Source organism: Vulpes vulpes, chromosome 13 (genome assembly GCF_048418805.1).
Source record: "Vulpes vulpes isolate BD-2025 chromosome 13, VulVul3, whole genome shotgun sequence".
NCBI classification, from domain to species: domain Eukaryota; kingdom Metazoa; phylum Chordata; class Mammalia; order Carnivora; family Canidae; genus Vulpes; species Vulpes vulpes.
This window is the reverse complement of record NC_132792.1, coordinates 7,579,258-7,605,002: the sequence shown is the minus strand read 5'-3', so window position 1 is coordinate 7,605,002 and position 25,745 is coordinate 7,579,258. Positions and strand designations below refer to the sequence as shown.

Below are 25,745 nucleotides of genomic sequence, written 5' to 3'. Positions count from 1 at the left end.
TGTGTCCCAATTCATTGTATATGTGCCTTTTCATAGGATGTGGGAAAGCTCAGGCGCATGAGGGCTAAGGGTTTGTTGGAGGCAGGGCTGCTGGGGGATTACCTGCTAGAGCTAGGATGACCCTCTGAGAGCCCCAGCTGAAGCCCCACTCCCCAGAGGCAACAGAACAGGACATCCTGTGACTGTCCCAGAATCACACAGCTGGTCCCAACGCAGAGCCAGGGCCAGTGTTCAGGGCAGGTGATGTGCTGCCCCAACCCAGCAGGATCGACACGGCCACCCAGGGACAGTCATTTAGAAACCCCTCTCCATGTAGTTGTCAACACTATCGAAAACATTAGGGCCACTTCTGAACTTGAAAGGAACGTTGTACTAGATAGTTGCTTCCTTAGGCAATTTGTGAAAATACCCAATGTCTCTAGGGCACCCCAGGAAGGCGCAAAGGAAATGTTGAGAAAGATTCAGATGGGGAAGAACAGATGAGCAGAAATACACCCAAAAGTGGAGTCTTCCCCCCAAATTCACATGGAGGAGTCGAAGAGGTTTGGATCGATTGTCAGAAGGATGAGGTTTGTGGCAACTTTTCAAACGATATTCCCTGAGAATCTCCTGTGAAGAGGACTCTGAATTCATTGCTCCATCCAATCATTTATTCAGTAAAATTTGACTGGGCCTTTTCCAAGCACTGGAACCCAGCCATGCACAGAACCCGACAAACCTGCCCTCACTGACTTCGCCTTCTCTGGGGGAGCGCTGTGGATAGGGACCTAAATCCACCTATCTCAGGGGTGGTGGCTGCTATATAAAAACGATGTGGTCAGTGTGATAGACGGGCTGGAGCAGGGGAGTTCTTCCCACAAGTGGCCAGTGGCAGGGAGATGGCCTGTCTGGGGAGGGGCCCTTGGCTGAGAGACCCGCAGGACGAAAGAGAGCCGACCTGGGACAATCCAGGACAGGAGAAGCAGGAGGAACTACTGGCTTGACACAGACTTCGGAGGGTTTCAGGGAAGCTCCAAGTCTGATGGCAGAGGCAGATGACAGACAGGGTCTCATCAGAGAGCATAGTCCATGAACAGGAGAAGCCGCTGCAGAAGGAGAAGCTCAGAATTTGGAGCCCCCAGTGGCTAGGCCTGGAGTATCTGCTCTGCCTGTTTCTAGTGGGTAACTGGGTTGGGGGTGGGGGGTAGGCAGGAGGTCCTGCTACTTCCTCTGACTTTGCTGTTCCTTTATCTCCCTTTCGCTCTGGGGGTAACTGCCAGGAAACAGAGGAAGATTGAGAAAATGTTCCTAAAACCACCAACTGTGCTGGGCAGGGCGGGGGGAGCTGATCTGTGGCTTAAGCAGCGGGGTGTGTGGGTAAGAGCCCAGAGGCCAGTATCAGGAGGAGCAGGGGTGAAGCCAGGGCAGCCACACGTCTCTGTGTGAGTCTATGCAGGTGACCCCGACTTTAGATCTCTGCTTCCAGCTTCCCAGTGGGTTCTCAACATTGGCTCTATGGACATTCTAGCCAGAATGTTCTTGGCTGTGTGTGTTAGTGGCAGAGGGTACGGGGTGGGGGTGCTGTGCTATAGGATGTACCATAGCATCTGGCCCCTACTTCCCTGACACCTGTTGCATGACCCCTGCTGAGATATGATGACCAGAATGTCCCAGGCGTCATTAGATGTACTCTAGGGACCAAAAGTGTCCCGGACTGGGAACCAGTGGATTACAGCTGTCCCACAGAGGCACTGGGAGCGTTAAGTAAGTCAGCCTGAGCGATGTTCTCTCATAAATTGCAAGTGCCGCTCTGTGGTCAGTTCCCTTGCTTTCACATAGACTCAGCCCTGCAGCAGGTCACCCATGGTCCCTGGTGCACACGCCAGACCACAAGGCTCCCTGTGGGGTGGCTCTTCCACCTGCCTCCTCCAACCTGAGAGGTAAAACCAGTACGTGGCTCAGTGGGGAGTCCTGGGAGGAGCTGCAGGATGGGCATTGCATTCCCTGCATCTGTGTGGAGAGCCTGCTTTGGTAGAGGGGGGAGCAGGGCAGAGGGTACAAGAGCTCTGGCACCACAGGACCTGGGCCTGTGGGGAGGGGGACAAGAGGTAAACTCACAGCAGAGGCCAGGAAAGGGGAATTGTATTTCTATGTTGCCAGGAGGCTTCCCACTGCCCCCACATCATGCTGCACCCCCTCTCCCAGGCATTCCACACTGCACCTTACTAATTCACATGTCTCTCACCCAATCCCTGAAGGAAGGAGTCCTTGAGTGCAAAGATGTTGTCATTTATTCATTTTTTCAGGCATGAAGTCTATGATCAAACTGTCCACTTGTCCCACAAACCTTAGCTCTCTGCACGCACCAGGCACCGTACCTGAAATGTGCCATGTGTCAGGCTTGACAAAGCTTTACCCTCAAGGAGCTCACAGCCAGATACCCGGATCCTTGTTTGTCCAGCCCAGCGCCACACAAAGTGCTTACAGAATGCTTACGGAATTACTGAGTTTAGTAAACTGAAGGCAATTGCAGCCAAGTTCTCATGTTGTATCAGCCGTATTGCCAACACAGGCAGGGAGGGTGTCCCCTTATGCTTAAAAAGTATAAGTGAGCTTCCATCCCTCCCTGCCCTCAAGGAATTCAGGATCTAGTGGAGGAAACAGACAGGCTGTCAAAACCACAAGGGAATATAAGAAGGATAGGGGAGGAGCCCAGAGAGGCATGGAGTCCTGGTTCCACACAGGAACCTGGCAGGAAAGCATGGCAGGACCAGATCAGATTGTTGGGGTTCGAGGTCACTGATGTTCTGAGTCAGTGCAAGAAATAAAGACATAAAAACCCTTGGCAAGAGGATGCCCCCACCGAGCATCTCAAGTGCAAGTATAGGGTTATAGGGTCATCCCTGGCCCAGTGTCAGCATGTCAGGAGGCCACACTTCAGGGCTCTGAAGGATGCTTGACCCCATGTATGTAGAAAGCACCTGGTGTCTGGAAGGGTTTGCCAGTGAATTAACTATTACATCCCAAGCTAATGGCCCCAGGCAGATTAGCAAGATGCCCTCACAGGTCGATGATGGTTCAATTACGTGTAAGGATGCAGCCATCGCCTTACTGAAGTAGAATGTTGCGCTGTGTCAACAACCAGCTTTACGCTCTTACCGTTGTCAGGAGCTGGCTGTTGCATCTGCCAATTGGGACACTGGCAGGCCTCCCAGCCCAAGCACTAAGGAACCCATTTCTCCAGCTTCTGGTTGCAGAGGGGGTTCAGGTTCTGGAAAGTTAAGGCAACTCAGCGTCGTATGGTAGGAGCAGGATGAGGAAGCCCCACGCTTTACAGCTTGGTCCAGTATTAGTAGACACTTGGTTCTTCTCGAAGGAGCTTCTCCTTCTTTCCACATACATGAAAAGCTTGAGGAGAAGAAGGGGACTCCTAAGCTCCTACTTGGTGGAGAAGGTCAAGTGTAGGCTGGCATTGTGTAGGCTAGCAGATGCTAGTAGGGCTGTTGTATGAGCATGTTACACTCAGTGCCCTAAGACTGTTGAGGGGATTCTTGTATGGCAAAGGGTTAAACCATCTGACCTTGAAGCTATCCCAAAAACTACAAGTTGTCTGAGAGCCAAGTGTATGCCCCTCCCGTAGCTGGCTAAGTGACTCATTCATTCACTCAACCATCTATTTAACAAATCTTTGTCGAGCACTTTCTGTGTGGTAGACATTGCTCTGGGGGCTGAGTGAGTGTGGTGAATGGTGAATGGTGTAGAAAGCATCTGGAGGGATGGTGACAGTAAGGGGAACTCCAGCCTGGGAAGAGAATTGTGAAAGGAGCCCAGAATGACATCAATGTGAAGCTCAGGAGGTAGGGTGGTTGGGGAAAGCATGGGACAGGGAATGCTCGCAGTGTTCAGGGACGGGAAGGGAACTGATGTTTGGGAGGTACCAGGAAAGAGACTTGGCTCTTTTTACGGTACCTATTTATTCATTCAAAGCAGTCTGTATGTCTAGACCCCACCTGAAGAGATGGAAGTTCCTAGGCTTTCACTTGCTTGCTCTACATTAACCAGCTGATGAGGGACCCCAGCCAGGCTAGCTCAAGAGCCTCTGGAGGTAAGCTCACTGTCACTTTTATGCTGGCCTCCTAGAGGGACTTCAACATCCTTTCCAGCCCATGTCCTCCCCCAGCATTGGCTGAAGACTCCTGTTTCCCACAGGACCAACTTCATCCCGAGTGCGTAAGCAGGGGGAGTAGCAGAGGGAGAGGGAGAAGCAGACTCCCCGCTGAGCAGGGAGACCGATGTGGGGCTCCATCCCAAGATCCTGAGATCATGACCTGAGTCGAAGGCAGATGCTTCACCAACGGAGCCCCCCAGACACCCCCCATGCTCCTCTCACTACTAGAAACTTCTGTGGCCCTCTGCACTTGAGGCAGGCCTCCCACCTCTTCATCACATACTTTGTCACTGCCCTTCCCCTTCCTGTGTGGGATCCCCTCCCTCGTGCAAAACCCAACCCAGAGCTCACCTTATTAACTGATATTTCCAGACGTCCCCCAACCGAAGGTAACTCCTGTACCCCTTGGAGTATTACCTGCTTACAGGACTAGGACACATGCATATGGGAGTCAAGAACAAGAAAGAGAGTTCAAGATACTTGGGAGCTGTGTGACCTTGCACAGGTGTTACTAGGCCCTCCTAGGACTGAGAGTCCACAGGACAATGTGTATAGACCACCTAGCACAGTGCAAGGCACGTATATGAATGTCTCCCTTGCCCTTCAAAGTGGAGCGCGTGCCTGGGAAGGCAGGTGCATGTCCAACACATGACCATTGTTCCTTGCCCTGAGCCTACCTGAGAAGAGATGATTCATTAGTTTAATTAGTTATCCACTAATTAAATGAATAATGAGGATTATGCATCTGTATTTTGAACAAAAGCATGTACACTGTGAATATTGACTTTTCACCTCTGGGGAGGACAGTAAGCTAACCATGGACATCATCTAGGAGAGATCAGACCCTCTTGTTTCTCTAGAGATGGCAGTTGTTTATATTTCTGGAACCATCCCCAAAGATGGGTAAGTGGTCCATCTGGATGGGCTAAATCCTCCAGCAGGATCTGTGTGGATCCTCAGAATCTCTGTGCTTCTTCAAGAGGCCTCTTAACACAACACTGTTCTCAGGAAAGAGAAAAGTGAAAGCTTTGTTCCCACTGTCCTCCGCTGTGATGAGTTGCACAAATGTGTTGATTCACTGGGCTTGTTCTCTTTGGTCATTGCTCAACAGAACACACTAACCCCACTCCAAGGGAGACCTCATCTCTTCCCAGCTTTGTGAAGGTTGATAAAAAAGGTCTCCGGATTTCTCAGAGCTCAGGAAGTTCTCGAGTGGGTCCCAAATTCAGTCTTTGTGACTTTGCTTGGCTTACAAACTTCCTCTCATGCACCAGTGTACAAACTCTTTTATTTCCTAGATCTAACTGAGCCACTCATTATTCAAATGAGGATTGTATTACATAGATATTAACATCAGGCCAGCCGTGAGGCTAAGCTCTAGGGGGACAAGGGTGACAGTGACACGCACCCTGCCACCCAAGAGCTCATTGTGAGCTGAACAGGGGCCAGGAAAGAGCCATGATGACAGGGCAGCATGATGGGGGCTCCAGAGATGAGGGAAACCAGAGAAATGACTGGTGCTTGCAGGGGAGCCAAGGCTCAATGGAGAGGTGATGTTCAGCTCAACCCTGAACATGAGAATTGTCCATCAAAACTAGACATTTGGCAGGGCCAGCCAGGATGTTCATTTTGTGCCTTCTCATTTTGATTTTCATTATGTGATAACTTTAGTTGCATCTTGTCTGGAGGTGGAAGTGACTTCAGTATCTGCCACTTGTCTGTCATCCTGCCTCCTGTGATCTCCTGGCACCTCTCAAATGCAGCTGGGATAGGCTGATGAATTGCCCCTCCTCAAATTGGTTCAGTCCCAGTGCTGTCCTGCCGCAGCCTTCCACTGCACTCCCCCACCCCCCATCATCCTTGGCCTTGTACAGATCCTCACCTGGTCCTCCCTGCCCCAACCTGCCTTCCCTGTGACCTTCCCCTTTCTCCTGTTCCCTTGACAGGATCTGCTTGCTTTTGCCTCTGAACTTACTCCTGTTGTTCCACTGACCTAGAATGGCCTTCCCCTCATTTTAGGATCTTACAGAATCAGGGCTGAATCTCCTTTTGGGGCCAGCCAGGGGTTTGATGAGACTTTCATCTTACTGAGTCAGAGTCTGGTCAAAGGGTTCATGTTCCCTTCACTTCCTGCAAAAGGTGAAGCTAAGCTGCGTCCCTTCTGCTCTTATCCTCTGCCCAGAGGCAGAGTTCTTTGATTATGTAAATGGCCGGTACCCCAAAATGACTCATGTCATGTGGCATTGATGGGGAGGAGGGATGGCAGATATGGTGCCATCTGTCTGCAGCTGAGCCTTGCCCAAAAGGCCTGCAGCTGTCTCAGAAGCAAGAAGTTTGCTGATCATTTTTATTCCCATGAACAGAGCAGTCACTGTGAGTCTATGATGATGTCCCATCTGGACTCGCCTTTCTTCAGCTCACAGAGAAAAGGGTCTCTTCCTGTTGTCTAGTATAATCATCTCCAAACTTTCAATTATGCACCCAGACAGTAAGAGTGTTGAGTAAGTACCCCCATATATTCACAGTCATTAATTACATAAGCAGATGACTCTGCTAATATATACATTATAAATATAAAAATATTTTTGAAATATAAGACTAGTTAAATAATATATCCTAGAATTTTCTTGCTGTGTTTCAGTGGATTATCTTGTGAACTTCCTTTGGGAGACCGAGACTCTTAACAGAAACAAAGGAGACAGGCATCATGGCTAAACGAAGAGGGATTTTAACAAGGAATTTTGAAAGCCTGCATGTTATCTACCCCGGGGCAAATACATATATAGTCCAGCTTCTGGAAAGAGCACAGAGGTTCTTGTGAACTCTGCTTAAGAACAAAGACCAGAGTGAGTCTTCCCATGAGAAAGAGTCAGTGCAAGAGAAAGGTGGCATCAGGCTCCAGGAAGAGAATTTGATCAAAAGTCTCTCATTAACACCTTCATGTTTCCATCTCTCTGCTGGTCTGTCTTCCAAAAGCTGTAAGTTCCACGAAGGCAGAGAGCCCACCTGTTTTGTAAATGATTGACACCTAGCACTAGGACCTCTTACAGCCCCAGTGCCTGTCCCACATTACTGGAAGGAAGGGAGGGAGCACAGAAGGGGACAGAGGGAACAGGATTTGGATATTTTTTTATTTTATTTTTTTAAAGATTTATTTATTTATTTATTCATTGATTGATTGATTCATTCATTCATTCATTCATTCATTCATTCATTCATTCGAGACACAGAGAGAGAGAGGCAGAGACATAGGCAGAGGAAGAAGCAGGCTCCTCGCAGGGAGCCTGATATGGGATTGATCCCACATCCCGGGATCACGCCTTGAACCAAAGGCAAACGCTCAACCACTGAGCCACTCAGGTGTCCCAATTTTTTTTTAAGATTTTATTTATTTATTTGAGATAGCAACGCTGAGTGAGATGAGGCGGGGGGGGGGGGGGGTGGAGAGAGCATGAGCTAGGGGAGGGGCAGAGGGAGAAGCAGACTCCTCGCTGAGCAGGGAGCCTGATGTGGGGCTCAATCCCAGGACTCTAGGATCATGACCTGAACTGAAGGCAGATGCTTAACAGACTAAACCACCCAGGTGCTCTAGGGAGCAGGTTTAAGACAAAAATAAAAACAAAAACCTCCCATCCCTGTAGATTACAAACTTCTTCAAGGCCTTAATCGCTATCTGATTCCCTGAAGCAGCTACCATATCAAGGTGGGCATGGGATTGTCCTGATACTAGGCTAGCTCACTACAGCAGGGCAGCCTACATCCGGGGACAGCCAGGGGACAGCCGACACAGCCGGCTGGCCATGTAGCAATCAGGCCTCTCTGATTAGCTTCCCAACACGAACCAAGTCAGGCCTCCTCAGTGCTTTGCCCTGCTATCCTCATCTCCTAAAACGACAACAAAGACCCTGGCCCAGTCACCTCTAAAAGTGCTTTAGTAGCACAAATGGGGTTAAGATCTGTGACAGAAAGATTATGGCTTTTGCTGGCATCCCCTCCCGCGCTCTCATTCTGTGCTGCCCTAGCTCCTGGGAGATGTGCTTTTGTACCCACGACTAGGTCCTGCATCCTGTACCTAAAGAGGAGCAAGCTCAGAACCGGCTGTGATATGCTTTTAAAGTGGTGTCATGCATTCATAAGTGGGAAATTGCTAGGCGGCGTCTCCTTCGTTGCCGCCGAGCCACAACTAATTACACCAGCGGCGGGTGGCAGCCGAGGATGATGAGGGGGGGACAGACCAGCTCAGCAGCTTAAAATACCCTTGGCTGGAACAAAATTCAACCCCGCCAGCCTTCTTTTGTCTGGGGGATATTTCACTATTTGTTATTTTAGTTTGCGTAGCACTCATATTGTAAATAATAACTATTGTAAATAATAACAGCTGCACTCTGCATGGTGCTTTAGTTGATTTCACTTGGGGAAGAACTCCTAGAAATATCCTTCATGATTTTAATGATTACTTCTACTTATTAGAAACTTAGTGCATGTACGCATTTGTCTCCTGAATTCGCCTCAACAAATGAACAAGCCTGAATACTATTCTTATCCTTGTTTTGCATTGAGGAAACTGAGGCACAGGGAACTTAAATCACTTTTCTAAGGACACATACAGCGAGTAAGAAGGATTGCCGGATTTGTACCTGGACGAATAGGCCCCATGGCCCATGCTCTTGAGGCATAATGGGCCCATTTTATAGATGGGGAGACCCTGAGAGTAAAGGCACTTGCCAAATTGTCAGCACAAGATTCAGTAAGATTTCTTGGATCCCGAGGCCCATGTTGTGTCCATATTTTCTATGACTATAATAATGTATACCTGTTTCCACCTGACACATTTAAAGGGGATGGTGTTGCAAATAATGCATACTTATTTAGTCCATAGAGAGGCATTGGCACCTTAGTGAGCATCCCTGGCAGTGTCTTCATGGGAAAGTTTGGAGAGAGAGGTTCCTCGAATTATGGGCCAGGGGTTTCCAGGGCTGTCCTCTGCACCAGGTGGGGGCTGGGCTCATACCTCACTTCCCACTGGGGCTAATACAAGCAAAGCAAGGAGTCACTGTAGTGGCTAAGGCTGAGCCCTACGTGAACACATAGGGCCTAGTCAGGGAGGGTTGGTATATGAGGCTAGGCCTGAAGACACAGATCCCAGGATTGTGCTCTCTGCACAGTCACTGCTGATCACGTCCAGGAAGCCGGGTCATACCCCCTGTGTGCTGTCTGGAGATGATTGGGAAGAAAACAATAATTGGACATGGCTTTCTTACTTCTAGCAGTCTTCGCTAGCTTTGACAGCATTGTAGACCCTCCTTTTTTTTTTAAGATTGTCTATTATGGGGCACAAGCTGGGGAGAATGGCAGAGGGAAAGGGAGAAGCATACTCCCTGCTGAGCAGTGAGCTGGACATGGGGCTTTATCCCAGGACCCTGGGATCATGACTTGAGCTGAAGGCAGATGCTTAACTGGCTGAGCCATCCAGGCACTCCCAGACTCTCCTGTTTGTTGGGGTAGTTCTTCATACACTATGCTTGACTGCAGGGGTCAAACCTCCAGGAAAAACAAATGGCTCAGTCTCTCCTGTGGCGTAGACTTGAAGCAACAAGGCTTCCATTCTGGGCCAGCTCTCTCTCCAGCTGGGACACTAAGGGGTGCCTCAAAATGAGGTTCAAGGACAGAGTGCTGGGCAAGGGCTGCCCATGGGTGCCTTGCATGTGTTCACTTCACTAAGTCGCACAACCAATCTCAGAGGTATGGATAAAATCCCACCTTTGCAAAATGGACTTGGTGAGGTTGTTTGATTTGCCTCAAATGACAAAGCCACTAAGCAACAGAGCAGAGATTCGAATGTGCCTTTCTGATTTCTCAATTCATGTTCTTACCACGTTTCTACACTAGGAGTTGTTTCCAACATTGTAGGAGAGTGACAGGTGGCATTAGTCAATGAAATCCTGCTGTGCAGGTGTCCTGCTGGTCATACCCAACAGAACTAAGACTGCCAGAAGTCATAGAAACCAGGCAGCATGCAGCGTTCCTCACATGACACATTTCTTGTACCCCTTGCAACAATACTGTGAGTCATGTGCTCTATAGCTGAGGAGCTGGGGTGTAAAGACATAATTTGTTGAAGGCCAAAGAAAAAGAAGGTGGCAAAACCACGACTCAACCCCAGGCTATAATCCTCAAAGGCCAATGCTTTCCTTCTCCCCTATACAGGTGCACTCTTCCTTTTTTCTGGACCAGCAGGTCCCTGAAACAAAGCTACAGGCATAAATGACTGGAAAGAAACACCCGGGCACTTTTGCAAGCTCTAATTATGAAATTATTTTTAAAAGGCAACCTGTACCCGATGTGTGTGTGTGAATTGTTGATTGAGAATGAAGGGAAAGACTCCACGCATTTCATAAATTCCATTGAAATAAGGGGCCTGTCTTTGCTTCAGTCATCACTCAGCTTGTCACTCTTAATGGGTGATAGCTTTGCCTGAGAAGCCAGTACTCTTCACGTGGCAAATGTTTAAATAGTTTCTGACAGTCAGAAGGTGGCTGAGACAATTAGATGTAATGTTGGTGACAGATGGAAAAAGGCATTTTGTCAAGTCTGCGGGAACCTGGAGGAAAAACTAGGAGAGCAAGCTCCATTCTCAAGGGCAGAGCCAAAGCCTGGCTCCTCTCTACTCCCCAAGCTGAAGTGCCCGGGAGGTGCTCCTCCTTGGAGCCCTGGTCCCCCCCACCCCCTGCCACGAATGCCCAGGCCAGGCCTCCACACTGTGCCTCCAGAGGTAAAGAGGACAGTTGTGTGGCTGGGCCACGTGGAGAGTAGTGTTTCCCAACGTGTCTGGAGTAGGGAGGAAGAGTACAGAAATTTGCCTCCGTCCCTGTTCCCTTTGGCACATGGAGGCTGGGCAGAGCACTGGCTTTGGAGAGCAACACACTGAATCCAGCTCCCAAGCAGTGGGTGATGGGGGCAGATCACTTATCCTCTCTGAGCCTCTGCCATTCTTTCACAAGAGGGGCACAGTCATCGTTCCTCAGGTCAGAGGTTTAGCAAGCCCACACTGAGAGCAGCATGTCAAGGTCAGAGAACACAGAGGGCTGCCACTACCTGCTCCTACCTTTCTTCGTTCTCCTCCATGGGCACAAACAGTTGGTGGGTAATTTAAGCTTGCAGATAAAATACGAAAAAGCTCAACCACCTCAGAGGGCAGTTGGCAGCACATTGTGAAAAAAAAAAAAGGTTTTAAAAATATTTCCATGTAGAACGCAGGGGTTAAATGATGGTTTCTCAGCTGTGACTCCAAAAGCACCCACAGCAAAGAATTTCCTGGACTGGACTTCCTCAGTGTTAAAAACTTTGAAGTGCCAAAAGTACCATCAAGAAAGTGAAAAAGAGGGATCCCTGGGTGGCGCAGTGGTTTGGCGCCTGCCTTTGGCCCAGGGCGCGATCCTGGAGACCCGGGATCGAATCCCACGTCGGGCTCCCGGTGCATGGAGCCTGCTTCTCCCTCTGCCTGTGTCTCTGCCTCTCTCTCTATCTCTCTGTGATTATCATAAATAAATAAAAAATTTAAAAAAATTAAAAAAAAAAAAAAAGAAAGTGAAAAAGAGGGATGCCTGAGTGGCTCAGTGGTTGAGCATCTGCCTTTGGGTCAGGTCGCCATCCTGGGGCCCCGGGATTGAGTTCCGCATTGGGCTTCCCACAGGGAGCCTGTTTCTCCCTCTGCCCGTGTCTCTGCCTCTCTCTGTGCCTCTCATGAATAAGTAAACAAAATATTTTTTAGAAGGTAGAAAATAAAATAAAGTAAAAAAGACAAAAGGGGGAAATGTTTGCAAACCATATATTTGATAAGGGATTTGTCTCTGGAATATATGAAGAACACTTCTAACTCAAGAGCAGAAAGACAAACAACCCCATTTAAAAATGGGCAAAGGGTCTGAATAGGGAATTTCTCCAAAGATCTGCAAATGGCCCATAAGCACAGGGAAAGATGCTCAACATTATTAGACGCTAGGGAAGTGAAAATCAACACCCCCATGAGATACCACTTGATACTCGCTAGGACTGCTATGCAACTAATAATTTTTTAAAGAGACAACAACAACTGGTGAGCATGAGGAGAAATCAGAGCATTCATACACTGCTTATGGGAATAAAATGGTGCAGCTGCTTGAGGAAACATTTTGGCAGCTTTTCAGGAGATTAAACAGAGAGTAGGCACGTAACCGTGCAATCCTACTCCTACATAGACAACTAAAAGAGCTGAAAACACACACACACACACAACTGAACAGATGTGTTCATAGCAGCATTATTTACAATCAGCAAAAAGTGGAAAGAACCCAAATATCCACCAACTGATGAACAGATAAGTTAAATATAGTGGATCTAGACAATAGAATATGATTCAGCAATAAAACGGAATGGAGCCCTACTACACGGATGGAGTGGAAGGATCCAGACAGAAAAGGCCACATATTGCATGATTGCATTTATAAGAAATGTTCAGAACAGACAAATCTGCAGAGACAGAAAGTAGATTAGTGGTTGCCTGGGGCTGGGCATGGGGGTGGGACTGGGAAATGACTGCTAATGGGTTCATGGTTTCTTTGTGGGATGCTGAAAATGTTCTAAAATTGGATCGTGGTGATGGTTGCATGACTCTGTGAATATAACTAAAAACCATTGAACCGTATGCTTTAAGTGAGTGAACTATACGATACGTGAGTTACATCTGAAAAAAAACATTTTCTCAAGTTAGCTCGAAATGCCAAGAAACACAGTTTTAAAACCTATATAAACATTCACCATGCATATATGATACAAAAATATTTTCCTTTCATATTTTCACATGGTATGTCTTTAATGAGAAACCAATAAAATGTTACACAAGCAGCTCATTCAACACATTGTTCATCATCTGTCAGAAAAATAAAAGTATGCTTTCTGAGGTAGTAATACCTTTATATCAGGAAATCGTCATGGCTATGATATGTGAATAAATTTCGCTATAAAGGTGTGGGTACATTGCAGGGTTATCCAGCACCTACATAAAACTGGAAGCAATAATGGCTATTATTTATTGCATACTTACAAGTTGCAGCACACCACACCATTACATGAGAATCATCTCATTTCTTCCCCTATAACAATCTTATGGGGGAAACTAACAGTATCATTATAGTCCTTTTTTTTTAAGGTTTTATTTATTTATTCATTCTTGAGAGACACACACAGGCAGGCAGAGACATAGAGGGAGAAGCAGGGTTCCTGCAAAGAGCCTGATGTGGGACTCGATCCCAAGATCCTGGGATCACGACCTGAGCCAAAGGCAGACACTTAACCACTGAGCTACCCAGGGGCCCCCATTATAGTCCTTCTGACAGTTGAAAAAGAGTCTCCAATCAAATATGGACAAAGCAGAGCTGGGATTTGCATCACATTCCACAGTCATCACATTCCACAGCCTGCAGGTGCTCCTAACCCCCTCTGTGACTCTCAGCAGCCTAAGTACCCAATTGCACACTGGCTTTAGAAAGAGTCTTGGAACTGAATAGGTAACAGCGCAGAATGATATTCACAATTGACTGTGCAAAAAACAAAACAAAACAGGTTTAGAACCAATATGATTTCACTTATTTCCTACATATAAATATATCAGTATAAATATACATATATCTATAAATATATGCCCACATACACACTAATGGTATTTAACAGTGGTCTTCCTTTGTTGGGAGGATTATGTATTATTTTAATTTTCTTTGTTTTGCTCACCTAGATTTTCTATGATAGATTTTTCCTCTAAAAATTCCAAAAGTTATTCTCTTTACCCTTTAAATAAACTAAGGTAACACCAATGGTTGGAGGACAATACACTCCAGCCTTTCTCTGGAGCGTGAAGAGGATTGGCATTTTGGCAAGACTGTGATGGCAAGCAGGCTGGTCGTTGGGACCACCTCTCACAGTCAGGAACACCTCCCTTCTCCCTTAGGGGTCCTCCTTCTGTCCCACGCTCAATACCCCTGCAGAGCTTTCATAAGAGGCCTTTGCCATGCCATTTGCCCACGGATCAGCTTATACGACAAGTGATAATGAGTGCTTTCTCCTTGACAAGAGTCAGTTATATTTTAGTACGGAATTGGTCTTTCAAATGTAATTTAATTAAAAAAAAAAGATTTTATTTATTTATTTATTTATTCATGAGAGACACAGAGAGAGAAAGAGGCAGAGACATAGGCAGAGGGAGAAGCAGGCTCCACGCAGGGAGCCCGACGTGGGACTCGATCCCGGGACCCCAGGATCACACCCCCGGGCTAAAGGCGACACTAAACCACTGAGCCACCCGGGATGCCCCTAATTTTTTTTTTCTTTCTTTCTTTTTTTTTTCTAATTTTTTTTTCTAATTACAAATTTAACATACACTAATTGGAAAAAAGTAAGAATACTCTGAAAAATACAAAAAGCCAATAAAACTCCTCTATCGCTCCCTTGACTTGAATTAATAGGGGACTCTGGGAATTGATAAAGTTCAACTGTCCCAAGCAGCTGGTGAGGCGATACGCAATGGATGAGGGACAGAAGATGCCCGAGAATTTCTCATGACCTCTGCCATCAATTGAGGCAGCATGGCATCATGAGAAAGCCACAGCATTTTAGGGTCAAAGAGTTGGGCTCTTTACCTCTCTCACCTGGCATGAGCAGGTTACTAAAATTCTTTGACAGTCTTTCCTGAGTATAGGCCCAATTCTTCTCGGAATAAAGTGGGGAAATGTACAAAAGAATGATGAAATAAGTCTTATAGTTTCTTTTTAGATAATATTGGTTCTTTCTACTTCATAGGAATGGAGTGGGTATTTAAATACCCACAATGGCTGTGGGTATTTAAGACAATGTAAACGAGAGCTCGACATAAAGCAGACCGTGGTGCGGTTGTAAATGCATGTCAAAACAACTCAGTCAAAGCAACTTACTCCTGTCATGGGAGAAGCAGACTGTCCCCGCTTTCACTGTCCCGGCCACCCCCGCAAAGATCTTGTTTCTGAGTCACCAGCTGCCAGGCTCTCATGAGTGGGGTGGGAAATAAGGGTCTGGGATATGTTTGGTTGTCATTGTTGTTCATGGTAGGCAGTGCAGTGAAGGGCGAAACAGCAAGCCTTATAATCCCAGTTCTGCAACATTTGGTCCCAAGGCCTTGAACAAATTATCTAGCCACTCTGGGTCTCGGTCTCCCCATTTGTAACATGGAGACGACGGTACTTAGAAGGTTATAGTAGGGATCACATGAGAAAATGCACATGAATGACCTGGCTCTTTTTCTTTTTTAAGATCTTATTTATTTATTCATGTGAGACACAGAGAGAAAGAGAGAGAGAGAGAGAGGCAGAGACATAGGCAGAGGGGGAAGCAGACTCCCTGCAGGGGGCTCGATGTGGAACTTGATCCCAGGACCCCAGGATCACTCCCTGAGCCTAAGGCAGATGCTCAACCACTGAACCACCCAGGCATCCCTGACCTGGCTCTTTTTTTTTTTTTTTTAATAAATTTAATTTTTATTGGAGTTCAATTTGCCAATATATAGAATAATACCCAGTGCTCATCCCGTCAAGTGCCCACCTCAGTGCCCATCACCCAGTCACCCCATCCCCCACCCACCTCCCCTTCCACCACCCCTAGTTCATTTCCCAGAGTTAGGAGTCTCTCATGTTCTGTCTCCCTTTCTGATATTTCCCACTCATTTTTTTCTCCTTTCCCCTTTATTCCCTTTCACTATTTTTTATATTCCCCAAATGAATGAGACCATATAATGTTTGTCCTTCTCCGATTGACTTATTTCACTCAGCATAATACCTGACCTGGCTCTTAAAAGGGACTTTATCAATGTTTTCTTCTCTTCTGCTTCCTTTGAAAAGTTGATATAATTTAAAGATGGAAAGATGGAAGCAGGGGGACATTGACAGGCCCAGTAGGGCTCCACAGGTACCCCACGGAGGAGGAGAGAGACTCCAGATGTGAAGTCTTACCTCCCGTTCCCTTCCCTGAACCACAGAGAAACCAGGCTGCTTGTGTTCCCTGCAGGTGTCACCTTCTGCCATCTGATGAGATTCATGAAGGACCACCCCACTTTTCTACACTGAAAGTCTATTTCGAAGGTTTAAAAAAAGAGTGGCGGCCTAGAATTAGCCAGTGAAGTTGCTGGCGTGCAGTTGTCTTCCGATAGTACTAACAGAACTGAGGGCAACAGTCCGGAAGCCAGGAGAGCATTTTCTCTGCGCCCAGTTCAGTACACAGTGTGTTCCATGAACACCTGACAACAGGTCAGGGAGGAAGGCTGGCTGCGGGGGGCTGAGGTTTTGCACATGTGCCCACTTCTTCACAAAAGAAGGAGGCCGTCCACTGAGTCTCCTTTACATGCTCTTCTAGGCTGGGTTTCCGGACCCGGTGCTGATGTTAAGCCCTCCGAGGCAAGAGCGACACCTGAGCTGGCGATATGGGGAGGGCGTTAGCAAGGGCTGAGTCATACCCTTGTTTTCCTTGTTCAAACGCTCTGTGCTTTCGCCAACTAAAACCTAGACCTGCTGACTCCTAGGGAGGAGGAAGAGGAGGGAGAATTGTGCTCCGATGCCCAGAGACTAGAGTTTCGATATAAAAGTTGTGTTCATTATCATCCGTTTGCATGAAGTTTTGCCACAACTCTGGTGCCATGAGTTAGGGTAAAACTCGTGCTTTGGGGCATCAAGAAGATGGTTTCAGTGTAGAAAACACTAAAGACAATACTAACATGAATGTGGATGTATGATGGCTTTAAAAAAAAAAAGTCTGTCTGACTTAACGTCCTGAGTTTTCTCTGAGCTGTTTGGGCAGCTCAGTAATATCCCCCAGTTCAACTGTCTCAAGTACTCTGCGGGCGGCCTCCAGGCCAGGCCCCTTCCCAAGAGAGCAGCTGGTGCAGAGCCGTAGAAGGGACGCCTGGTTCCACCTCATCCTTTCTCCCCAGCCCCTGCCAGCCTCTGCTGGGCTCCCCGCTTCAGCACTGCTCCCTCACACTCGTCCCGCTCAACCTGAGAGCTGACCATCCAGCCACTCGTTCTAGTGCCATTCTGCTGGATCCGTGTCTAGTGAAGGCCTCTCGTGCACACGTGCTGTGCTAGGCTCTGGGGGCAAAGGGATAACCATCTGCACCTCTGCCATCAGAAGTGCCTCTTCAGGAGGCTTCGGGGCTCAGTCATTTACTGAGAGCCTATTGGGTGCTATGCACTGTTCTCAGCGCCAAGGAAGCAAGGAACCAATGATCAATGACATTCCTCAAATCCTCTCTGCAACACCCTGGTCAAAAGCCTTTCCTGACTCCCCATCACTATCCTGTATGCTATGGTTTACCACCCTCTGAATTTTCTCTTGCTTAGGCTGGATTCAAACTCCTCTCAACTTTATTTCTCACTATTCTTTCATGCAAATGCCCCTTTTCACCCAGGATAATAAGTAGGCCCATCCATCCATCCATTTGTCCATCCATCCATCCATCCATCCATCCATCCATCCATCCATCCATTTATCTATCCATCCGTCCATCCATCCATCCATTTATCCATCCATCCATTCTTCCTTGCCCTCACTCATACAGTCACTGGTTCTCTCATTCAAAACCTGCTTTTCTGAGTCCTCGGCCCTGTTCTGAGGATGCTGGGATACTTAGGACCCTGTTCCTTTCCTCTCTAGCTCATGTGAGTAATCAGTCCCCTGAACCCATCTGCCACCCCTCCCCCACCTCCCCAGGAGTGGCTGTCCCTTTCAAGAAATTCTGGTGTGTTATTGTATGTCTGCCTGTATCTAAGTATGTCTGTGTATACTGTGTGTTTCTGTCTGCGACTGTGTGTTTCTGAGTGTGTATGTCTCTGTGTGTGCCTGTACTGTGGGTGTATCTTTCATCTGTGATGGTCTGTGTCTATATGCATGCTTAGATGGGGGCAGGTCCTGCTTCAGAGGTGACTAGGGTGGCTGACTAACTGATGTTCAGAAGCTTCAGGGAGAAAAAGCAGTGGTCAGCAATTGTGGTTTTATCTCACATTATTTTTGAAGTTAAAAAAAAGACACACACACAACAGGCGGAAACTCATTGCCGATTAATAGCTAGGTCAGATTTAGATAAGTCCAGGCCCAGGGCCAACCAAGAGACCGCTGTGTGCCCAGGCAGGCTGAAGACCCTGCTGCCTCCAAACTCTGCAGAGGTCCTGTTAGCTCCCATGGTGCCACCTGCATTATGAATATACCACCCACCATGCACAGGACACCCACCATCTTCTGTGTGTCTTTATGATGACCCTTAGAGGACGGTTTGTTATTACCATTCACAGATGAGGACACCAAAGCTCCAGAAGTCGGTCACCTGCCCTGAGTCCCTTTATCAGCGAGTAACAGGGCTAGAGTGTGAACCTGGTCCTTCCTTCTGCCAGGTTCAGTTCTACAGGGCTGACGGCCTGGTCTACAGGCCCAGGCTGCATAGACAGTTCTATCCCCAAAGCCCCTGCTCTATGACACACCCTCCTCCGGCCCCATTCTTTTGTCTCTGTCCAAGTGCTTTCAAGTGAGGGCTGAGCCGGCCGTTGACTTGTTTTAACCACCAATTTTCCATGGAGAAAGACATTTCCTTCAGCAAGATCGATTAAAACAACATACTTGAGGGAGAGGAAAGTTCTCTAAGCCATCGTGCAGTATCGCTGTAACCCACGCCTTTAACCACTTCCTCACGGTATCGGGAGCTCTTGCTTTTTATAGCTGTACCCAGTGATAAAAACATCAGAGGGCCCCTTCCCGAGGTCCGGGTCCCCGCAGTCTACCTGTGGGTGAAGCTGGGCTCAAAGGCCCCACTTCAGCAGCCTGCAGTTTGCCAACTCGATTTGCAATTTAGAACATGATACTTTGACCTTGAGTACTTTGAGCGTATGTGTGCACGCGCATGTGTGTGTGTTCTCTTAAGACAGAGCAGATCCAATGGTTCTCAGAAAAGCTGGGCCCCTCATTAGAAAGAAGCCTGTGAGCTAAATCATCTTGTCCCTTGTAGATTGTTACCATGGTTGAATTCCTGGCTCTGGGCTGCCTGGGTATTTTACTTTCACGGCTGCTTATTCTCACCACCAGCTCAGGCATTAGGACTCCATGCTCTATGGATACTGAAGCTCAGAGCAAGCCCCTGGCTGGAGCTCAGTGGTGCAGGAACCTTGCCTTGAGTTTTGTAGCAAATTCCACCAACAGCGGGAGACTCTGAGCTTTTCTAAATGGTATGAGGACAGAAAACCAATGTAGATGACCACCTCCCTGCCCCCCGCCCTGTTGCATCTGTGGACCAAGCAGCCAGCCCCACTCTAGTGGCTTGGAGCCATCAGAAAGGGCTTCCAGGCCCCAGGATAACAATATTGCTGCTGTCAGGATCCACACCCTACATGCTCTCTCCTCTCTCTGGGCTTGGGTTGCAGCTAGCCTCCCCTCTGACTCTGGCCACAAGGTTCCTCTTTGGTCCTGACAGCTAAGTACAGAAGAGATGGTAATAATGCCACCATCTTTCTTCAAGAACCTGCCCAGTGCATATGGAAGGCTGACCTGGTGGCTGAGGGCTCGGCCTTGGAGCCTGGTCACCTGCGTTCAGACTGTGGTTTGGCCTCCACCCAATCCTGTGGTCCTGGGCGAGTCATTTGCCTTTCTGTGTCTTGAGCCCCTTATCTATACAATGGGATGATAATATCATCTGCCTCATGTGATGGTCGTGAGGCACAAAGTACTATCTGCAAAATGCTGAGGACACATGAGGAACACTCCACCGAGGTTCTGTCTTTTGATTCTTAGGCATCTCACCCTCAGAGGAAGCACATGGAGCTGATAGCACTGTGTCCACGTGACTCAGGAGGGAAAGGTGCTAGCTAAGGTGTGAAGTCACTATGTGGAGTTGGAAGCCAGGTTGGGCGCTGTGTTCAGGGGCATCTGGCTGTATTTAGATGCTGAGATTCAGAGCCTCAGCCCTACTTGGGGCCAGAACCGGCAACGGTCCCTGGCCCTCTCTGCAACTTTTGGTATATGCCTCACCCAGTGCTGCCCTCAGCTCAGCCCTACCTTCAGGATGGCCTAACCTCATTGCAGTGCCTTTGCTTTGCCCATGACCCTCCATCCTGACTGTGAGGCACAAAGACCACTGGAACTTTCTGGAAGCAGTGTCAGAATGTGCTCCCTTACTTTAGGAAATATGTCCAGTTGGGATCTCAGGAGGATGGATCTCCTCCCCTCTGGGCATCTGTCTTTTGTCTGCTTTACACAATGGATAACAGCAGCAGTGACTCAGGTGCACTTTGCTTTACAGTTTCCAGAATGCTTTCCTCTGCAATGCTTCAAGGAATCTTCTCAAAGACCCAGTGAGAGCGGCACCCTCTGGTATACCCATTGCAGAATTTCTGGTATTTTTACCAGTTTCTGATGGTTTAGCTCAGGGTCAGGGCTAGGATGGAAACATATTCTATGGAGTCAGCCCAATCGGTGCTCTCTTTACATTGGAGTAAGAGGGTACAGTTCGGCTCAAGAACATGGCATCTTGTTCTGGGTATAAAAACACATATGTCATAATGTAGAGGTTGAGAGCATGGCCAAGATGAGCTGCTTGGATTGGGGTCCTGGCTCTGCCAGTCACCCGCTGAGTGATGTTGGGCAAAGTCCTGAACCTTTCTGTACCTTAGTATCCTCCTCTCTAAGATAAAGGGTCAAATAACATTTACCTCTGAGAGTTGTAGAGAGGATTTAATGAGTTTATATGTATGGAGTCCTTACAACTATACCTGAAACTTTGCAACTACTCAGTAAATATTAACTATCATTATTAGTTTTTGTTGTTGCCAAGCTTCTAGGTCCAGGTACATTTTAGATACACCATAAATGAGAATTTCTTTTTCCACTTGGGCCTCAGTTTGCCTCCCTGCAAAATGGGGTGGCAATTGTACCTACTTCCCCTCACTGCTGCAAATATTGCACGAGACACAAATTTCCTGCGAGGGTGAGTACCTGGCAGGTGGTTGTAGGTGGGCAGTACACAGGACTTTCCAGCCCAGGCCCCTTACTACAGAGCTTGGTCAGAGAACTAGAACCTCCTACTTCCTGCTCAGGGTCCTGGGGCCCAATAAACTCTGGAGCCCAGCTGCCTGCATCTGTAGGCTGGGTCAGACCCTGGCAGCATTTGTGGCTTTGCACAAGTTACTGAATTTCTTGATGTCTTCATTTTCATATTTGTGACAATGGGAACAGTGACAGCAGCCAACTTGTATAGTTTTGTGAGGATAAATGAGAGGACGTGGGGGAAGCTCTTGTGTTAATAGCCGAAGCCCTCATCCAATGGCCCTTGCTGTGTGTTACCAGTGGCAGTGGCTCTAGTAATAGTATGGTGCTGGTAGTCCCACAGAACACCAGTATGGTGCTGGTGGTCTTGCTGAACAACCTTCCCCCCACCCTGCATTGTTCCTGATGCCATAGTGGGCAACAGTGTCTGAGCTGCGGGGTGGTCTGCAGACAGAAAGCCCTGGGGTTGTACCCTAGCCAAGGCACTCAGCCCACCTCCCCCACCCTGGGCAGATGACCAATCCCACCAACAGCCCAGGCCTGGAGATGGACCTCCTGGCGTTCCCACCACCTGCATTCCTGGAGTGGAAAGGCTCCCAGCCAGCCAGCATTTGACAGAGACTTGCATTGACTCTGCTGGAAAAATGTACTTGCGCAATGACTGTGTTTCCATCACCTTCTAGGTGGGCATATGTTCGAAAGTCTAACTCTGTCTTAACTGAGCCAGGAAACTTACTATTTAAGGAGACCCAGGAGATGAGGGTGGGGGAAGTGGCCCCACGTGTCAGGGTTCTCTGCTCACAGGACAATTCTCGTCTTTGTCCCTGTCAACCACCACTGGCTCTTGGCCTCAATATACAAATTTAGTCAATGATCCTTCTGTCTAGTGCCTGTATTTCCCAGGTAAGGAAACTGAGGCCAAGAGAGATACTCATTCAAGATCACACTCGATGTTGATAGGATATTGATAAGTCCTGCCCTCCCCAATGCCTGTGGGCATCTCCGGGAAGGGTCCTGCGACTTCCAAGTGTGGATGAATGATGCAGAGTCCTACTGTGGCCCTGAGATCTCTGGGCTGAGTAGGAGGTGATGGGGGAGGAGACAATCTAGACTATTTGTCCTGAGTCTGCGTTTTCTTCCAGGGTGGCTCTGCATTCTCCCCAGCTGCTGTCATCAGCCAGGGGAGGGCTCAGCAGCAGGCAGCTGCTCTGGCAGAGGAGATCGGCTGCCCCACCTCGTCCACCCAGGAAATGGTGTCCTGTCTCCGCCAGAAGCCTGCCAGCATCCTCAATGATGCCCAGACCAAGGTGGGCACTTGTATATGAGTTGACTGGGGAGCGACACTCTCTGATCTTTTCCAAATGGGAAACCAGGCCTAGAAAGGAGACCTGACCCACCCAAGACCACACAGCAGGTGGATGACTGGCGGGAGTTAGAACGTGCACAACCTGACCCCAGCACCGTGGGTGGACCTAGCTTGTAATAGACCAGGCATAGGTACTGAAGGTGGGCATATCTCTCTGCACATTGGATTTTATCTGTAAAATATAATGTGGACCTTATAGGGTAGGAGGATATGATGAAGGGACACATGTAAAGGGTGGATCCTAACTGTGCCGGGACCATGGAGACACTCTATCAAGTCACAGCCACACAGATCGAGCATTATGGTCATAACTGCAGTGGACTTGGGTCATCTTGTCCCCTTATATGCTCCCTTTTTCCACCTCAGAAGATCCTGCTCACAGCCCACAGTCTCTGGGTATCCCTGACATTGATGAAGGTGACACTAGTGGGAAGAACTATTGTCCTCAGAGCCAAGGGCTTGATGCCTTCAGCAATGGGCCTGGACTCATAGACCCAGAGCAGGTCTGAACCACAGCTCCCCCAAGTATGGACCAATGAGAGAGTGGCTACAGCTGATGAATTTCTCTGTTGGATCCTGGCTTTGGCCACCACCTCCTCCTCCATGAATGTCTACTCCCACTCACTTACACACCTATAGGTTCAGGCTTAGACATTCCTTCCTGTGGATCTATAATCACTTCAGTGGGGAAACTCCAGGAAGCTCCCCTTGGGACCACCCATTGCTCAGAGTGAGATTTGCCTTCCAGCTCCTTGCCTGGTATCCCTCCTGCCTGTTTTTCTTGTAATTTGACTCTGATTTCCCAACATAGCCCCAGATGGATAACCAGCACCAGCATTCACTACAGTTAAAACATGATTAAGAAAAGCAATCCAACTGATTTTTCTAGAACCCTGTTTTAAAAGAAGGATAAAATCCATACACATAATGGCATCCCTTTGTACCCAATGTAGCTCCTGGCTGTGAGTGGCCCTTTCCACTACTGGGGTCCTGTGGTTGATGGCCAGTACCTCCGAGAGACTCCAGCCAGAGCACTTCAGAGGATTCTGCGGGCAAAGGTGGATCTGCTGATTGGGAGTTCTCAAGATGACGGGCTCATCAACAGAGCGAAAGCCGTGAAGGTAGGCAGAGAGGAGCCTCAGAGGTCCCCCGTTGGCTGTGCCCCTGTGGCTCTGGACCTCAAAGTCTGACTTTGGGCCAGAGTCACTGACTTACTCGTTCATTTATGAAATAATCTCTAAAATACCACTCTGTGCAAAGGCCCTGTAAGGAGCTTGGGAGATGGTAATGGGGGGAATTGTTTCAGACCTAAGACAGATGCAGGGTTGTGAGCAACACAGACACCTTCACCCCCACATTCACAGATTCCATCTGTGAGTGAATCACCGGGGGAAGCAGTGAGCAGAGGCTGACCAAGGAGATCTGTGAGCTTCGGGGTTCTAGGCGGTGGATCCCCCTGCCCCCTGAAGGAGGTTTGTCCCACTGAGGAACTGAAGGAGCAGAGGTGGGCGGCCAAAAGGGCACCCTCTCCCAGTCCTGGCAAGGAAAGCACCAACCCCATTCTGATTTTCTTCCCTGGGAAAACTGGGCAGGCAGGGGGGTGTTGTACCATGTACCTGGCAAAGGCGACTTCGCTTGGCTGCTTGGAGACATGGTGAAGTGGGAAAAAGTCATAGTCTTCTGTTTGAACACCCACTTCCTGCTCTGACCAGATGCCCTCATGCCTCACTAGGATGTGACTTGCCTTAGAAGAGGCCAAGCATGCTCTCCTCCAGCCTGCCCTCCCATCCTTGTCAGGCTGCTCTTTTTTTTTTTTTTTTTTTTAAGATTTTATTTATCTGTTCACGAGAGTCACAGAGAGAGAGAGAGAGAGAGAGAGAGAGAGAGATAGGCAAAGGGAGAAGCAGGCTCCTCACAGGGATCCTGACATGGGTCTTAATCCCAGGACCCCGAGATCATGGCCTGAGCCAAAGGCAGATGCCCAACCACTGAGCCACCCAGACATCCCAGGCCACTCTGAAAAGATCCTTTAAGTTGTCAGGTCTGGGATGGTGGTCGCCACGTGAGAAACACAGTGAACACAGACACACTCAGCATGGGGCTGTGTCTGGCTCCATTGAATATAAGGCAGCCTAACCGGAATTTTTAAAAAAAAATCATTCATGCCACCTCATGGGATCCTGCATTGCCTTGGATTATTTGATTCCCTCCGGTAACATGTCTCACTTGGGGGACTCTGTCTTCCAGCAATAAAAACACCACTTTGACATGATCTCTATGTACAAGAGTATTTATCACAGCATGAATTATGGTTGCAAAAGGTTGGAAGCAGCCCAAGTGCGCATTAACAGAGCAATGGTGGACAAAGTTAGGCTACACGCAAACTGTTAAATATTATGCAGATGGCGAAAGGGATGAACCAGATTCATCTCTACTGGCTTGAGGGATGCCAGTGACATGTTGTTAAATGGAAAACAAAAAAGCCAGAATGCAGAGGAATTGTGTAATTAAGGTAGCATCCATATCTGTTAAAATAACCAGCCTGTATCCATCTGTAAATAAGTAAATGTGCATAATTTTATGTTTCTTTGTGAAAGGGTTGGAGTGTGGGAAGTTAAACAGCCAGCGTTAGTATCGGTTACCTCAGGAGGTGTAGCAGAGTGAAAAGGGATAGGATGAATTTAATATTACTAATATTACTACATATACGCATGTGTGTTACATGTAAAATATATGTGTGTGTGTGTGTATTTGTATAAGATTTTATCTATTTATTCATGAGAGACACAGAGAGAGAGGCAGAGACACGGGCAGAGGGAGAAGCAGGCTCCATGCAGGGAGCCCGGGATCACGACCTGAGCCAAAGGCAGGTGCTCAACCCCTGAGCCACCCAGGTGCCCTTTTGTATAGACACATAGAGAGTGCTGGGAGAGTGTTTTGTGTATGTGTGTGCTGGGGGACTCGGTGTAGACCAGAACTTAGTCACCATTAGCTCCTGTCCAGTCGAGAAAGAACTTTTGCATCTGCTCCATCTCCACGTTTTCCTGCCGAGCACCCTACATATAACACAGCCCTTACTTCAAGGGGCTGTGACTTAATTATTGAGCGAGGCTGATGCTTGGGAAGCATTGAAAAGATGCCCCTTCTCCACCA

At 48.1% G+C, this 25,745-nt stretch overlaps 2 protein-coding genes across 4 annotated transcripts in view; one reads left to right on the top strand and one right to left on the bottom strand.

Annotated features, from left to right (window-relative positions):
- The window catches only part of TG (thyroglobulin), a 245,642-nt gene that overhangs the window by 187,732 nt on the left and 32,165 nt on the right, over positions 1-25,745 (top strand). Inside the window, exons 42-43 of the mRNA XM_025993474.2 lie at positions 22,369-22,533; positions 23,546-23,713. Of these exons, the coding sequence (XP_025849259.2) occupies positions 22,369-22,533; positions 23,546-23,713 (333 nt within the window). The remainder of the gene's footprint in view (positions 1-22,368; positions 22,534-23,545; positions 23,714-25,745) is intronic.
- The window catches only part of SLA (Src like adaptor), an 86,769-nt gene that overhangs the window by 36,169 nt on the left and 24,855 nt on the right, over positions 1-25,745 (bottom strand). The gene's annotated exons all lie outside the window — the stretch shown is intronic.